General features: G+C 44.7%; 2 protein-coding genes across 2 annotated transcripts in view; one reads left to right on the top strand and one right to left on the bottom strand.

Moving 5' to 3' along the window:
• The window catches only part of LOC311237849 (uncharacterized protein), a 198,975-nt gene that overhangs the window by 4,378 nt on the left and 177,450 nt on the right, over nucleotides 1-17,147 (bottom strand). The gene's annotated exons all lie outside the window — the stretch shown is intronic.
• Nucleotides 7,510-17,147, top strand: part of kiaa1217 (KIAA1217 ortholog) — a gene marked incomplete at its 3' end in the record, with an annotated part of 46,573 nt that continues 36,935 nt past the window's right edge. Inside the window, exon 1 of the mRNA XM_084326718.1 lies at nucleotides 7,510-7,703. Within this exon, the coding sequence (XP_084182844.1) occupies nucleotides 7,601-7,703 (103 nt within the window). The 5' untranslated portion in view covers nucleotides 7,510-7,600. The remainder of the gene's footprint in view (nucleotides 7,704-17,147) is intronic.

The following is a 17,147-nucleotide window of genomic DNA, read 5'->3' as shown; positions in this document are numbered from 1 at the left end:
CTAAAAAAATAAAGAAAAAAAAAAAAAAAAAAAATTACATTTTTTTTTTTTTTACCTTTATTTACCCAGGGTAGGTTCGCTGAGCACAGATGCTCTTTTTCAGGAACGCCCTGCTTCACATTCACACAGTTCCATTCACACCTGGGAGCTGCCCAGTACAACCACAGTTGACACCATTGGCCACTGAGCAACTCCACTGGAGCAGTTGATTCAAGCCATGTCACATAGTTCAAGTTTGAAATGATTATTTATGTTTTGCTCCTGAGAGTGTGCTAGATACTGTACTGTACTGGTAATATTATTTATTTGTGTTAACTTCTGAATAAAACAACTTATTAAACACAAGTACATCTTATTGAACATTATTTTGATATTTCATTACCAATTATCATAGCAAAACAGCTTTTTCAAACAGTCTGTAATGCATTTTGGAAACAGGAGATGGGCTCATGGTGTAATGGGCCACCTGGCCTGAGAAACATAAGGAGGAAAGAAAAAGTAAGGACTTACTTCTGGTCATTATTTGGGTAAAACACACATATTTTGAATGCCTTCGGCAGGTTTTTTTTTTTTTTTTTTTGAGCCATTTTAATCTAGATTAATCTAGATTAAATCCAGGATTGCAGATAGATTAATCTAGATTAAAAAAATTAATCTATGCCCACCTCTAATTTAAATCCATATAAAACTCACACATCTCATAAAAATCATGTTCTGTTTAGTTTGTTTGTTATTTACATTTTTCTAAATCGAGGGATTTGCCCCCAAGCACTTGCAAAGCGATTAAATTAACAGATTTTCAACAGGCTATGTTTTACTTTCAAACAGGTGCTTTCTGTATATATCTATATACAGTATAATGCATTCAATGCAAATGTAGGGTGACCGAATGCAGGACAGCATGTCGATTTTGCTGGACAGTAAAGTAATACTGAATAGCCTACAACGTGTAAGAATAATATGGTTTACATAATGTATAAAGCATTTAATCTGAATATAAACATTTAGATGAATTCACTTTTTAAAGCACAGTAGGTTAAGTAGGCAAAATAGCTAAGCAGCTGAAACACCGCAATACAGAACAAAACAAATTATGTCTTCATCATAGTTATTACTGGGTGCTTACTTCTCCCAAAACACACATTTGGAAAATCACCTCCAGCGAGAGCGCTTTGCGCCATATAGGCCTTTTGAGGAATTGTATTACTTAGTGGACATTGCTGCTTTCTGACGAAGACAATGTTTATAAAATTCTCTGCATGTCAGAGAGAAATTTTACTTGAATCTTGCTCTTCACGCTGCATCGACAGAAGGGGGCATAAATCATATCCCCATTCCCAGCCCACCGCCAATAAGAATGGATGACCAGGTAGGGATGTTAAAAGCAGAGGTATGGAAATCCCCAACCCCCCCCCCCCCCGGGAAATCGCGCCCTGGATGTTTGTTCCCCACATAATTGAATGTGCCCATTAATGATTCAGAGTTCAGGTTGAATTTCCTGGCGTGCCTCTGGTGTCAGTTGACACGTCAACTCGATGTGAACCCTACATGTTAAAAAGGTGACTGTCTCACTGCAGTCATTCCATGGTTCCTCTCAAACTAGGCCTGGTCATTCGCGCTGTGTCAAGGTGTGTGTGAGAGTGTTGTTTTTAACCCTTCCCGGATGCCACAGGCTAAGTCTATTCGAATGGGATTAAAGCAACCCGAGAGATGAGTCAGTGTTTGTTTGTGTTTTTCGGTGACAGGTCAGCCTGAAGGTGAGACATATTAACACTCACACACAGCATGATTCAGCGAATATCACTTACATGCCAATGATGTTGAGGATGATTAGCGAGGGCAGGCGATTACAAGGACAAAAATATGCTTCTTGAGTAACAGCGGCGGTTGCACCGACGACAGCGAATATGATGAGTCGTGTGGTTATGGTTAGCTAAATGACACGTTGCTCACGGAGACACGAGGACGAGACATGAGGCTCATCAGAAATTGTTCTGCATTGGAGGTGGAATACTGTCGATTGTTAAAATGATCTTACAGGGCGGCTGGGTAGCACAGTGGACTAAGCGCTCGCCTACCACCGCAGAGACTCTGGGATCGAATCCAGCTGTCAGCGGTACCTCCGGCTTGGTCAGTCGTCCCTACTAACACAATTGGCAGTGTTAGCGGGTGGGAAGCCGGTGGGGTATGTCACTGTCCTGGTCGTTGTAAACTGCGACTCCTACTGGTCGGTCGGGGCGCCTGTTCAGCAGGGAGGGGATCTGGGGGACATAGCGTGAACTTCTGCACGCGTTATGTTCATGGGGGAAAGAAGCAGCTGGCGACTCCACATGTATCGGAGGAGGCATGTGGTAGTTCTACACCCTCCCCAGGCCGACAGTGGGGCAATGCGTGCAACGACCAGGAAGGGAATTGGCATAACGACTAAATTGGGATGGGTGAAAAATACAGAAAATAAGCATGAGTTTTTTAAGTGGGTCGAGATGAGGACCGCGTAGACTCAACCACTAAATTACTTAAATGCTTGTTATTCCATGAAAATTGTGCGTGTGGTTGAGTTTGACACGGCATTCGGTTCAAATAATCAAGTTAGTGCACCTTTACAAGGGAAAATCCACCCTAAAATAGAATTCACTTTTCATGTTATTTCTATTATCGTTGTATAAAAATCTTGGAGCTGCTTCATAAAGATTGCATAGTGGAACAGCTGCTAAGACAGTGACACGGCCCACGGTGATGCTACTCAGATATGGGGACGTTTCTGATCCAGAGCTCTAAGGCTTACATTTAAATACAACACATTTGGATGTACTGTAGGTACAGTAGTAGCTCAAACAAAAGGTCTATGAGGCCACAGAGTATGCCAGTAATTCATGTAATAAAAGTAATTATTCTCCTTTCCTGTTCTGTTCTGCTCTGCTCTGTTCTGTTCTGTTCTGTTCTCTTCTACTCTGCTCTGTTCTACTCTGCTCTGCTCTGCTCTGTTCTGTTCTGTTATCTTCTACTCTTCTCTGTTTGCTCTTTGTTGTTCACACTGCTTAGTTTCCATGGTTCCTCTGTTGTCTTTGATGACCATCACTGCCTCCCGCTGCGATTTCTTGCATTTCCCCCCTCCTCTATTCCTCTCCTCCTCTCCTCCATCAGTCTATACATGGCATGGTCTCATCTTGTACCCCCTCCTCTCCTCCTCTCCTCCTCTCCTCCTCTCCTCCATCAGTCTATACATGGCATGGTCTCATCTTGTACCCCCTCCTCTCTTCCTATCTTCCTATCTTCTTCTTCCTCCTCCTCTCCTCCATCAGTCTATACATGGCATTGTCTCATCTTGTAACCCTTCCTCTCCTCCTCTCCTCCATCAGTCTGTACAGGCCATGGTCTCATCCCTCCATTCTGAGCTTGACATTCAGAGGTACTTGATGAAAATCCAATTTCCTCACAGAGTTAGTTCACCTTTTATCTTATCTGCATCATGACTCTGTGTGTGTGTGTGTGTGTGTGTGTGTGTGTGTGTGTGTGTGTGTGTGTGTGTGTGTGTGTGTGTGTGTGTGTGTGTGTGCTTGTTTATGTGCATGCCTGTGTGTATGCTCCCATGCATGTGTGTGTACACGTGTGTGTGTACCCGTGTGTGTGTGTGTGTGTGTGTGTGTGTGTGCGTGCGTGCGCGTGTTGTCTTACCCTGCATCCCCACTAACCTCTGTAGGGACTGTGTGGCTCGTCTCCTGCTCTGGACATGTCTGCCAGCTGTACTCTGCTGCCAAGCAGCCTAGCTGTCAGCCAGACTCAACACAAAATGCCAAAATTCCTTGTGCGTTTGTTTGTGTGTGTGTGTGTGTGTGTGTGTGTGTGTGTGTGTGTGTGTGTGTGTGTGTGTGTGTGTGTGTGTGTGTGTGTGTGTGTGTGTGTGTGTGTGTGTGTGTGTGTGTACACACTTGAGTGTGACAGCAAGTACACTGCGTGTGTGTGTGTGTGTGTGTGTGTGTGTGTGTGTGTGTGTGTGTGTGTGTGTGTGTGTGTGTTTTGCATGTAGAAGATAACATGAGGGACCTGGCTGTGTGTCCACTAGGGCTGTCTTAAATACTTCGAAGCTTCAAAGCTTCGTTCGATGGGTATGGGATTCGAATATGAAAATAAAATTCGATTATATAAAAAAAAATATATATATATATATATATATATGATTAAAAAAAAATATATATAATATATATAAAAATATGCTAAATCAACTCTGCCTCTCTTTGTTAACTAGAACAAGCAATGCTGTTTGTTATTTAAGATGAGGTCGGACTCGGCACTGACAGATTTGTGTTCATTGGGCTGCTTTTATAAAGCTTCAAATGACGGCTTACAATATTTCATGAAAGCAAAGTGTTTTGTTTGTCTAAGATTTAAAAAGGTTTAAACTTTACAGCACTGACAAAGTTGAACAAAGTGCTGTACAAGTCCCACAACATAATTTTCTTTTAAATAAAAATAGAAAAATATGATTTATAATATTTTTTTTTTATCTCAAAGCTTCGAATTAAAATTGAATCTCGGCCCCGAAGCTTCGAATTCCAAAAAAAAATTCGAAGGTCAGCCCTAGTGTCCACAGCTCTGTGGTGCCAGGCAGCCACCAGGACAGAGCAGCTCCATTAGCTCTGTGGTGCCAGGCAGCCACCAGGACAGAGCAGCTCCATTAGCTCTGTGGTGCCAGGCAGCCACCAGGACGGAGCAGCTCCATTAGCTCTGTGGTGCCAGGCAGCCACCAGGACAGAGCAGCTCCATTAGCTCTGTGGTGCCAGGCAGACACCAGGACGGAGCAGCTCCATTAGCTCTGTGGTGCCAGGCAGCCACCAGGACGGAGCAGCTCCATTAGCTCTGTGGTGCCAGGCAGCCACCAGGACGGAGCAGCTCCATTAGCTCTGTGGTGCCAGGCAGCCACCAGGACAGAGCAGCTCCATTAGCTCTGTGGTGCCAGGCAGCCACCAGGACGGAGCAGCTCCATTAGCTCTGTGGTGCCAGGCAGCCACCAGGACAGAGCAGCTCCATTAGCTCTGTGGTGCCAGGCAGCCACCAGGACGGAGCAGCTCCATTAGCTCTGTGGTGCCAGGCAGCCACCAGGACGGAGCAGCTCCATTAGCTCTGTGGTGCCAGGCAGCCACCAGGACGGAGCAGCTCCATTAGCTCTGTGGTGCCAGGCAGCCACCAGGACAGAGCAGCTCCATTAGCTCTGTGGTGCCAGGCAGACACCAGGACGGAGCAGCTCCATTAGCTCTGTGGTGCCAGGCAGCCACCAGGACGGAGCAGCTCCATTAGCTCTGTGGTGCCAGGCAGCCACCAGGACGGAGCAGCTCCATTAGCTCTGTGGTGCCAGGCAGCCACCAGGACAGAGCAGCTCCATTAGCTCTGTGGTGCCAGGCAGCCACCAGGACGGAGCAGCTCCATTAGCTCTGTGGTGCCAGGCAGCCACCAGGACGGAGCAGCTCCATTAGCTCTGTGGTGCCAGGCAGCCACCAGGACGGAGCAGCTCCATTAGCTCTGTGGTGCCAGGCAGCCACCAGGACGGAGCAGCTCCATTAGCTCTGTGGTGCCAGGCAGCCACCAGGACGGAGCAGCTCCATTAGCTCTGTGGTGCCAGGCAGCCACCAGGACGGAGCAGCCTGATTAGCTCTGTGGTGCCAGGCAGCCACCAGGACGGAGCAGCCCTATTAGCTCTGTGGTGCCAGGCAGCCACCAGGACGGAGCAGCCTGATTAGCTCTGTGGTGCCAGGCAGCCACCAGGACGGAGCAGCCCTATTAGCTCTGTGGTGCCAGGCAGCCACCAGGACGGAGCAGCCTGATTAGCTCTGTGGTGCCAGGCAGCCACCAGGACGGAGCAGCCCTATTAGCTCTGTGGTGCCAGGCAGCCACCAGGATGGAGCGGCTCCATTTCATAAAGAACTCTGTGTTCCCTGAACCCCACAGCTTCTCTCACCGTCACAGATCACCTTACAGGTCACCGCCACACAATACCGGAGCTCCATTGGCTCCCTGGCCTCGTCACTCCATGTGGCCACACCCCCCTCCTTCATCTTCATGCATTTTCTTTAAGGCCCAGTCTGTAATCCAAACCTCAACAAAAATTCACCTGAACAATTCTTTTTACATAAAGGACTGGAGACGTTTATTTTCATTCTTTATATTATTGATTTCTTGAGTTATTGATACATGGAGTATCAAAACAATACAGGCAACAAGTAGCTTAAATATTAGGCATAGTGTTTAATTGTGTTTGCTGTATTTTTATTTCCCTGCGGCTGTAAAAGGTTGGCATGGTTTGCTAACACTGGAGTAAAACAGATCTGGGACGGTTCAGGCAGTAGCAAAAAGCTTACTTTCCATCGAAATATCAATACCACATTAATATTTATAAAAATGTTAAAAGAAAAATCGACATCGGGGCTTAAAGAATAGGCTTAGATCTGCCTACAGAGCAGCAACAACCTGATCCTCACAACGAGGTGATAAAACCCACCAGACGACTTTACAGGAATCCTCTCTCAAACCCACATTTTCCGTTTCCCTTTCATCTCTTGTGAAAAGCGCCATTTAATCTGTTTTGGTGACGTTTTGAACTTTCTTTTTTTTCCAATGGGTTCTTCAGTTTCACAGCGTTTCCTTTGATTACATGAATGAAGCTCAGCAGCTTCACGCAGGACGCATACAGAAGAAGCTAAGAGCACTTTGATATGCTTAGAAGGTTACTTACCGGTACCGGTACACTTGATCTTGCATCTCTTCCAGCCCTGCGGCGCTCTCGCAGGACTTAGTCCAAGCCTCCGCTGATGTGTGTGTGTGTGTGTGAGCGGCATGCTTTTGCGGTGATGCACTATAGGACCGATGCTATTGGGTTGCATATTTGCATGACTGTGACTGTGAGTGTTTGGCAACACCTGGGACAACCTCAGAAGTGTCTGCGGTTTTCGAGAGCAGTTTGCAGAGAGAATGTCTCACAGCGGTCTTGACAAGTTTGGAGCTCCTTTGTTGTTCTGTCACTTGCAAACCACTAAATGCACGACACCGCGTTCACTTTTCCAGTCCCGTCGGCTGTAATGTGGAGTTTTGACATCGTATTTTCTTATTAGAACAGGGTATCTGCTGGGTATTCAGAAGTATTAAATTCCTAATCCTCAATTGTCAGAAGATTAAATAATATTAAATATATGAAATGTTTTTGTATTCAAGTTGACAATGCAGCCGCCAGTTAGTTCAGTGTCCCTATGTCTTCTTTTCTTTGCTCATATTGTTGTGAAATTGGTATCTATTCAATTTTGAAAGTGGTATTAAAAAGGTCTTAAAAAGTCTTAAATGTAACCTGCAGACACCCTGTATAAAGTATTTTAAGCCTTTAGCCATTGTTTGTGGCGAATCTGAAACGCTTGCACTTGCTAGTACATGGTATTCTAGAATAATCTACATCCATATTGTGTCACTGAGGAGCTCATCACCGCCTGAGCCTGACGTGTGTTTCTCTGTCCTCCCCCTCCAGAGCAGAAGCCCGAAGCACGGCCCCAGCCCCCAGCCCAGCGTCGGGGACCAGGCGGACCACCTCTCCCTGGCGTCCCTGGAGTCCCTGGACACCATGTCTGAGGCCGACGCCCCCACAGCCTTCACTCGCGGCAGCCGTGTCCGGGCTAGCCTGCCGGTGGTTCGATCCCACAATCAGACCAAGGACCGGTCGCTAGGTACGCTGAGACAGACCTGACACTAGCTGCTGCACCTGGCTTAGCACACTGTTGGTACACTCACTGCACAACTCCTTCCTAACAAGTCATTTAAACGTCCCGTGTTTTGTATCTTTCCAACAATCTTTTTTGTGATACATTTTTTATATTTATTGCAAGATCACATACAAAAATAATATTCACCTTCAAGAAAATAAAAACGAAAAGAATAATAATAATAATAAAATATAATATAATAAAGATTTACATGAGCAGAAACCAAAGAAGAACCCACTGAGAACTTTCCAACTATTTTATATGACTTCCTTGAATCTGTGTGAAGTTTGTTTCTGAGGAAACTAGTCTAAATCAAATTGTAATAATTTATTTACCTGCACATTTTTCTTCCCTTGTATTGGAACCCAGTATTTCTTGGTGGGCGCAGCACAATTTACATTCATTATTCCCTCCGCTGCCCAGCTACCGCCACACCTCCCCAAAAAAGCACCTATAACTGGGCAGTAGATTAGTTAGGCAGTGTTCCTGGCTCCAAAAAGGGCAGTTAATTAATTAAAGCTAACTGATTGCTTTTGTCCTTGGTGTGAAACTTTTTTAACCCATTAAACCATTAACCCTTTAACCCTGGCCAAACAGCAAGGAGTAGCAAGGACCAGTATCTAAATAACATGTCAGACTGCCACATGCATACCAACCAAGACTAGGCATAAAAAAAGGTTTTCCATAATACGTGTTGAGTTCTAAAAGCGTATTTTGGGGGAAAAAACATAATACGACTAGTCTTGTGACAGGACTATCATCACCATTGTTAGCGTGCGCCGCTCTAATGCTTAGACAGAGTGCGAGTGCAATGAGTGAACAACTGACTGACTGACAGACATTTCCGTCCTTAGAACCCCTTGCGGACCAGGGTTAAGAATTCAGTGCATATTTGTAACCTTTTCCATTACAAATGATGTTAGTTTCAAGGATTGTTCTCAAAACAAGATAAATCTTCTTGGATCAGGAGTGACCTGCCTAATTTCAATACATTCTCACTTGTCTCAAGACATTTCTTGCAGTTGTACCGCCTCAGTGACTTATTTAACCAAGGATCACTCTGTATTTGATATCTTGGTAAATGATCAATCTCAAGCCCTGCCCTCCTTTCTTGATCCTCCAATCGCACCTGTTGCTTTCCTCGGATAAACGGAAACAGTTGTGATTGGAGGATCAAGAAAAGAGGGTGGCGTTTGAGATTTTTCACCTTGTTCTCAGACTCCATCAATCTTCCTGTTCCCTTCCCTCTCCCTATCTCTCTCTACTCCCCCCCCTACCCACCTCCACACCTGACCTCCCCTCCTGTCAGCATAGAGCTTAGTTTTAATTAGAATTCACTTCCTCTGCAGGGAGAGATTAGAGAATCCGGCAAGAATGTGCCACAGTGTTATTGACAGGATTATGCCATGATGTTATTGACAGGATTATAAATGGTGTTATTGACAGGATTATGCCATGATGTTATTGACAGAATTATAAATGGTGTTATTGACAGGATTATGCCATGATGTTATTGACAGGATTATAAATGGTGTTATTGACAGGATTATGCCATGATTGATTGATTGATTGAACACTTTATTAACAGATTGCAGAATGGGTACGGTACAGTACAGCTCAATACATACAATTGTTAAGGGGATGCAGACCAGAGAAAGACTTTCGTCTTGTTTACATCAGGGTCCCCCATTTTCAATTCATCATAACATATATGACATACATGATGTCATACAGATAGACAGTACTACTGCTACATCTATACATTTATGACATACCAGATTTGCAAATACAGTACTGTTTGTGATACAAAAAGAGTCCAGAAAAGAGAGTATATACATTTGGCAGTAGAAACTGTACATTGGAGGGGGTTGGGGGGGGTGGGGTTGGGTGGGGGGGGGGGACTGTACATTGGAGGTGGTTGGGTGATGTTATTGACGGGATTATAAATGGTGTTATTGACAGGATTATGCCATGATGTTATTGACAGGATTATAAATGGTGTTATTGACAGGATTATAAATGGTGTTATTGACAGGATTATGCCATGATGTTATTGACATGATTATAAATGGTGTTATTGACAGGATTATAAATGGTGTTATTGACAGGATTATGCCATGATGTTATTGACAGGATTATAAATGGTGTTATTGACAGGATTATAAATGGTGTTATTGACAGGATTATGCCATGATGTTATTGACAGGATTATGCCATGATGTTATTGACAGGATTATAAATGATGTTATTGACAGGATTATAAATGGTGTTATTGACAGGATTATAAATGGGTGGCATTATCAATGTGTACACCTCATCACCTGTATTCAGATGCAGAAACGTGTTCGCTGCTGTGCAGGATTAGTATGTTAGAGAAAGTGACATTTCCACAGGGTGAGCAGGTTGGTGCAGGAGGGATTTCTTCAGCTGTTTGAGCCTTAAGCTGCTTTCACTTGATAAGAAATGAGCTCTTGGCTCACCGTGAGGTCGGGCGCAGGTATCTAGTCGATCGCCATCATGGAGGTCAACAACAAAGATGGTGGTCAGCTTTTAGGTGGTGTTAAACTCCAAAACAAAGAGACGATTCATTGCTCCACCATCCCTCTTAACGTGACCCACTCTAGTTTGGAAGTCGCTTTTGCTTAGTACATAAAGCTGTACTCTCATTGGTAGCGCTTTGCGAGGTCAGTGGCAACCAAGGTCAAAGTTGAAATAATAAAATCTTTGCGCATGGTGCTCTGTGGCAATTTGGAGCAATGGTGCGCCACGCCAAGGGTATCGCTGCCGTCTAGCGCTGCCGTCTAGCGCTGCCGTCTAGCTGGGTGCCACCACTCTCCCCATAGCAAAACAATAGCTCGGCCAGCGCTAAGAGATGTTGCCGGTGGTCATGTTAAACTTGTGTTGAGTCATCGAATCTTATTCTGTATTCATACGGTGTCTGATTTATGGGATATACTTAGGTGGTATATTTAGGTGGCTCACTCACGTCTGGTGTCCCAAGTTGGAGAAATCAGGGATCCTGATGGAACCTGAATTCCCTGAGTTGTGATGTAACCGTCTCAACCAGCTGCTGATGCAGTTTAACTGATTTGAATGTTGACTAAGCAATTACATTACAACGGTAATTCTGGATTCTATCAAACTCGCTCAAGTGATTTGCTTACGCTTAAGGTTCCCCGAGCTTGTTCTACTGCCTTCTCTTTTAGTGCTCCATACTCTTGGAACGCCCTTCAGTGCACTTTAAAGTTTGATACTCTTCCAACCTTTCCAATGTATAGCTTTGCTGAATAAGCAATTGTACGTCATTTGGTAATTGCTCTTAGTCTGCTTTTCCTGTTTCTTGTTTCTATCTTATTTTAACTTGATTTTATCATGCGGCTTACTTGTTTTTTTATCTTTGTGTTATTCTATCTCTTTTCATTTAATTTAATTTCAAACCTTTATTTAAACTCGAAAGGCAACTGAGGTTTCCCTCATTCACAGTCACGTTGAGTGTACATACAGAGTTAAGCAAAACACACAGCGTTAAGCAAAAAAAGGCATATAAAATCACACAGCATATACAATCATAACAATTAGACATGTAAGGATAACAATCAACATGCCCCACGCACACGCACACAACACTAAGTGTAACTGAGGGGTTACAAAACCCTGACTGTATTAAAGATTGTGATAGATTAAACCACTGCTAGTTATGTACTTTAATTACTGGCCAGACAGTACATCAAATATAGATGGTGAACACCCACAAGAACACGGCATTGACAAGGAAATAGTATTTGAGGGTATTTTATTATTATGCAACATTAGGTTACAGAATGAGAATTAGGGTCGCGCTTGTATGGCGAAGAATATGCGTAAAGTCAGTCAATAGCATGAGTCACTAAGAATAGCAGGAATCCTACGATGGGTCTAAGTTGACACCACCTGTCGTATAATAGCAACTATATAAGGCAACGCTGGTACCGCCTGGAGACAATGGGTTCCCTCCGGGGTGTAAGGCCTGGAGGGTAGAGGAATGTTCGGATACTCAGTCTGATTCAATGAAGAATAAAGAGACTCCAGGTACAGGAGTCGGTCCTTGTAAATCCCTCGATCAGCAGCAAAGCAATAATTGTAATCCAAATGCTCGATAGCATTGATGACAGCTAGCCAGCTTCCGTCCACGAGGCCAGCCCGAGTTGTAATCCTCACGAGGTTGAATCCCAAACGATAGTGGAAATCAATGATGCTCTTCTCCGGGTAACACGTTCCAAATCAATATAATCCAACCAGTAATGGTTCTGCAATCGCAGACGCCGGTTCTCCTGTGCACATGTCCAACGGTTCTCCGACTAGGACTCCTCGGGTGTGGGCGACGTATTTAGGCCACACACCCTGGCTAAGTACACTAGCTAAAACACGACGAACCGCTGGGTAATGCTACACACGAACGAACTGTGGCCGCACGATATACAATAAATGAACGACTATTTACTTCACATTAGATTAGGTCGAACTTGACGTTACTACATTAAACTCCGACACTTTACTATTCTATTCGCACATGTTCTCAACGCACGAGTTGCTCACTTCACCACGATGAACTACGTTGGCTTGTTTAGATGGACAAGCAGGTTGAAGTTAACGTACTGCTGTGCGCACCTTGCGCTGTATATATACTTAAGCGATTATCTAGTCCCAAACCGCAGTCTTTGTCTGGTATCAATACGCTGTCTCCGGGCATGTTCTGACATGCCTGAGCTTGTCTTTGAACCTGACGTTGGGGGCCTGCGAGCTGGCGCCTAGGGGCGCTGTCCAATAAGGAGAGCGAATATTACTCTGGTTTGAACGCAGGTAAAGGGATATTCCGTGTATATATATAAATAATATACAAAGTATATCAAACAATAAAGGTAGATTCTCAGTTTAATCTGGCCCTTCACAACACTAAGGGATAGTGCAATTATCTTTTATGCCCCTGTTCATGTTTATGTTATGTATATTATGCCTTACTCTTGTTTTTATATTTAATACTGTGTTTAGGACTGTGTTTTTATGATATAGGACTGTGTGACGGCTAGCACCTAGGGCTGCATCTTAAATTTCGTTGTAACAATGACAATAACGATCATTCTATTCTGTACAACTTGATTGACCAAGGTTTTAATTGTATCAACGTCACTGTAAATGAGGGAAACCTCAGTGTCCCTCAAGTTTAAATAAAGGTTGAATGAATGAATGAATGAATGAATGAATGAATAGACTAGGCAGAATTTCAGAAAATGTGCTTGTATAAAGTGCTGAAGGCATTTCGTGTTTATTTTTGGTACACAACATTTCTAGGGGTATTAAGGGGTGCTGAATCCAAATTTGCTGTATACCAAGCTCAAAAATGTCAAATAAGGCCTCAAAATTGAGAAATCCAACATGGCCGCCAGCACCAGGCCCTCTCTCCACAAAAACAGGTGCTAAACCCACAGTTTTTATTCTACTGACATGAAACTTTGCACAGAACATCTGCACCTATGGAGGAAGAGAGTAGGAATATAGCTGGGGTGCAACCATGAGTAACAGGGTGTTTTTGACTGTCTAACTGTAATCTTTGTATAGGTGAGGATAAAAAAAATGACATTTATTCAGTGTTTGCAGGAATACGACAGCAATTTGGTAATAACTGTACAGTGTAGGACACCAACATTAGAATCCCCCAAGTCTTAGCTTTCTTCAGGCACCACGTTTATGCAAGTAGCTCTTATAAATCTGGATATATAAGCATTTTAATGTAAGCATGCTGTTTTAGGCGAATTTTCTAAAAATAAATGGTGGGGCTTAATGAGTTAAGTGTGACTACACAAGGTACAAACCTGAATTAAATGTGCTTTTGTAAGTTTTCTTACATACATCAACAAGGACGTAGTCACAGCGGAGATTCAAGAATCCATACTTGGCGCAGAACACCTTGGACAGGCACAACTGAACATGTTTGTGGACAAACGTTTGTGTGAACCTCCAGATAGTGACCAGCACCTGAACCTGAAATCACCCATTCGAAAGAACAAAGCCAAGACATTTGCCTCTTTGTATGAAGTTGTGCAACTTTCCAAGAACAAGCAAAACACCATCAAAGGCAGATTCTACAAAGGCTCATCACAGCTTACAGAGCAGGTCGTAAGGTAGACCTTGACAATATCCTCCAGCATGAGCTCATGCCCATCACGCCATCTCTGGCCACAACTAACGGGAGTCTACATTCCACCAACAAGTCTGTGTTAGCAAATATACTGACGAAACAACCCCTGCAGATCTTACCCTTCAGGGACCCAGCTGCCTGGTCATTGATGGCCAAGCTCTGGTAATGGCACTCGGAAAGCCACCTGACACTACAACATTTGGTGACTATGCCAACAAGTTCACTGACACCGTGTTGAAGATGGGAGCAAAATACCAGAGGGTAGATGTCGTCTTTGACAGATACCATGACCAATCCATCAAAACAGGCACAAGGGTGAAACGCAAACAGCGCCACAGACCAGTACGTCGTGAAATCAAAAACAAGTCTGTTCCACTTCCTGCCGATTGGTCGAGCTTCATGGCCCTTGAAGACAACAAATCAGATATCGCTCAACTACTCTCAAACCACCTGATAGAACACAGCCCGGATGATGAACCTGTAGTTGTAGTATCAGAGAGGTTTGCTGAAGCGACAACTGTCAAGTCAACAGATCCAGATCTTGAAGTCTCCTCTCTGAGTGCTGACCATGAGGAAGCTGATACACGTCTGATTTTCTCATCCAGGCTCCAGTGGAAACAATCGTCGTGTCAGCGCGTGACACAGATGTGCTGCTTCTACTCTTGGCTCACTATGACAGAATCCGATGTACGCATCTCTACATGAAAGCTGGATCTCTACATCTCTACATCCACCTGCAAGACTGTATACTCTAGACTGTTTGTCGTTAACAGAATTGTGAACATAATGCCTATAACAGAGAGAAAAAAAGGAATGAAGGAACAGAATAAATCACTGTAAGGACAATTGTATCATGTGTTCGAATATACTTGTACGGGAGCTGGCTATAATCTTTTAATTATCTTCTACTCTATTCTATTCTGGAAGAGTCACATGGCATGTATCGAAGCATGCAACTGTAAGAAAGTCAACACCTGCCGGAACACTGAGGAAGAGTGTGAATAAGCTGTCACTATAAGGATTACTGTAACAAGTATTCAAACGTACAGAGGAAGATTCCGGTAAAAAGCGGGAAGGTGGAATAGCTTTCATGTTGAACAACAATTGGTGTGATCCAGGCAACGTGAAGGAGCTTTCAAACCACTGCTCCCCAAACCTGGAGTATATATCCATCAAGTGCCGGCCATTCTTTCTCCCGAGAGAATTAACGTCGGTCATTCTGATCGGAGTGTATATTCCACCACAAGCAAACACAGGCGACGCGCTCTCCAAGCTCCACAACGAAGTAAACAAGCTCCAAGCAGCTAACGTAGACGCTGCTATTGTGGTTGTGGGTGATTTCAATAGCGCTAATCTGAGAAAAGTGCTGCCAAAATTCTACCAGCATGTGACTTCTTCTACCAGAGGCGGGAATATTTTAGACCATTGCTACTCGCAATTTAAGAGCGGTTAAAAATCACATGCTGCCAGTCCTTTCGGCAAGTCAGATCACAACGCCATCTTTCTTGTACCGCAGTATAAACAAAGTCTCAAGCGCATTCCTGTAGTATCGCGAGAGGTGAAGCGCTGAACGGTGGCGTCGGAGGAGACGCTCCAAGCTGCACTAGAATGTACAGACTGGGGGGTGTTCCGCGATAACACAGATAATATTAATGACTACACGGAAACAGTGCTGGATTTTGTTTGTACTTTGGTAGAAGAAACAATCCCCTCTACCACAATTAGAGTTTACCCAAACCAAAAGCCCTGGGTAGACAAATCCGTCCGTGAAGCTCTGAAGGCGCGCACCTCAGCATACAACGCCAGGCTTGTGACAGGCAACATGAATGACCACAAGGTGGTGAGATACAATGTTAGGAGGACAGTAATAGAAGCAAAAAGGCGCTACAGGGATTCAATTGAACTTCAATATGAACAGGCTGACTCTAGAGCTATGTGGCAGGGCCTCAGAACGATGACAGATTACAAAGGCACCTCCCTCAAACTGAACAGTGACATCCAACTGGCAAATGATCTCAATACCTTCTATGCGAGGTTTGAGGCTGGGAATAACAGAACCAGCCTACAAACCACTGCAATGGAGGAGGGGGGGGGGGCACTGCTGATGGAGACTCAGTGTTCAGGATAACAGAACATGAGGTGAGGAGGACGTTTAAGAAAGTGAATATCAGGAAGGCAGCAGGTCCGGACGGTATCCCCGGCCGCGTCCTAAAAGTCTGTGCCGACCAACTGGCCCCGGTATTCACTGACATATTTAACCTGTCCTTAGAACAGGCTGTCATCCCCACCTGTCTGAAGAAGTCCACCATTATCCCTGTACCCAAAAAATCCAAGCCAGCTTGCCTCAACGACTACCGCCCTGTAGCTCTCACCTCCATAGCCATGAAGTGCTTTGAGAAGCTAGTGAAGGGCTACATCTGTTCCTCCCTCCCCATCAACCTGGACCCCCTGCAATTTGCATACCGCCCCAACAGGTCCACAGAGGACGCCATAGCCCATGTGCTGCACACAGCAGCATCACACCTGGACAAGAGGCAGGGGAACTATGTGAGAATGCTATTCATCGACTACAGCTCAGCATTCAATACCATAGTCCCCTCCAAACTCATAGCCAAGCTCAGGGACCTGGGCTTGAACTATGACCTCTGCCAGTGGGTCTTGGACTTCCTGACGGGCAGACCCCAGGTGGTGAGAGCAGGCAACTGCACCTCCTCATCCAGCACTCTCAACATAGGGGCCCCCCAGGGCTGTGTCCTGAGTCCCCTCCTCCACTCCCTGTACACACGACTGTGTGGCACAGCGGAACAACAACACAATCATCAAATTTGCTCACGACACAGTAGTGGTGGGCCTGATCTCTGCAAACGATGAGAGGGCCTACCTGGAAGAGGTTAAGGTTCTAGCGGGATGGTGTCAAGAGAACAGCCTCTCCCTGAACATCAGCAAAACAAAGGAGATGATTGTGGACTTTAGGAGGTCGGGGTCAGGGACTACAGCCCCCTCAGCATCGACGGGGCACCGGTTGAGAGAGTGAACAGTTTTAAGTACCTCGGAGTCCACATATCCGAGGACTTGACATGGACCACACACATTGACAGTGTTATCAAGAAGGCACGACAACGCCTCTACTTCCTTAGGCGCTTAAGGAAGTTCAACGTGAGTCAGAAGATCCTCAAGAACTTCTACTCATGCACAATAGAGAGCATCCTGACTGGCAATATCACCTCCTGGTT

The sequence above is a fragment of the Notolepis coatsorum genome (genome assembly GCF_963971535.1).
Source record: "Notolepis coatsorum genome assembly, chromosome: 12".
Classification (NCBI taxonomy): domain Eukaryota; kingdom Metazoa; phylum Chordata; class Actinopteri; order Aulopiformes; family Paralepididae; genus Notolepis; species Notolepis coatsorum.
This window is presented reverse-complemented; position numbering and strand designations above follow the sequence as displayed.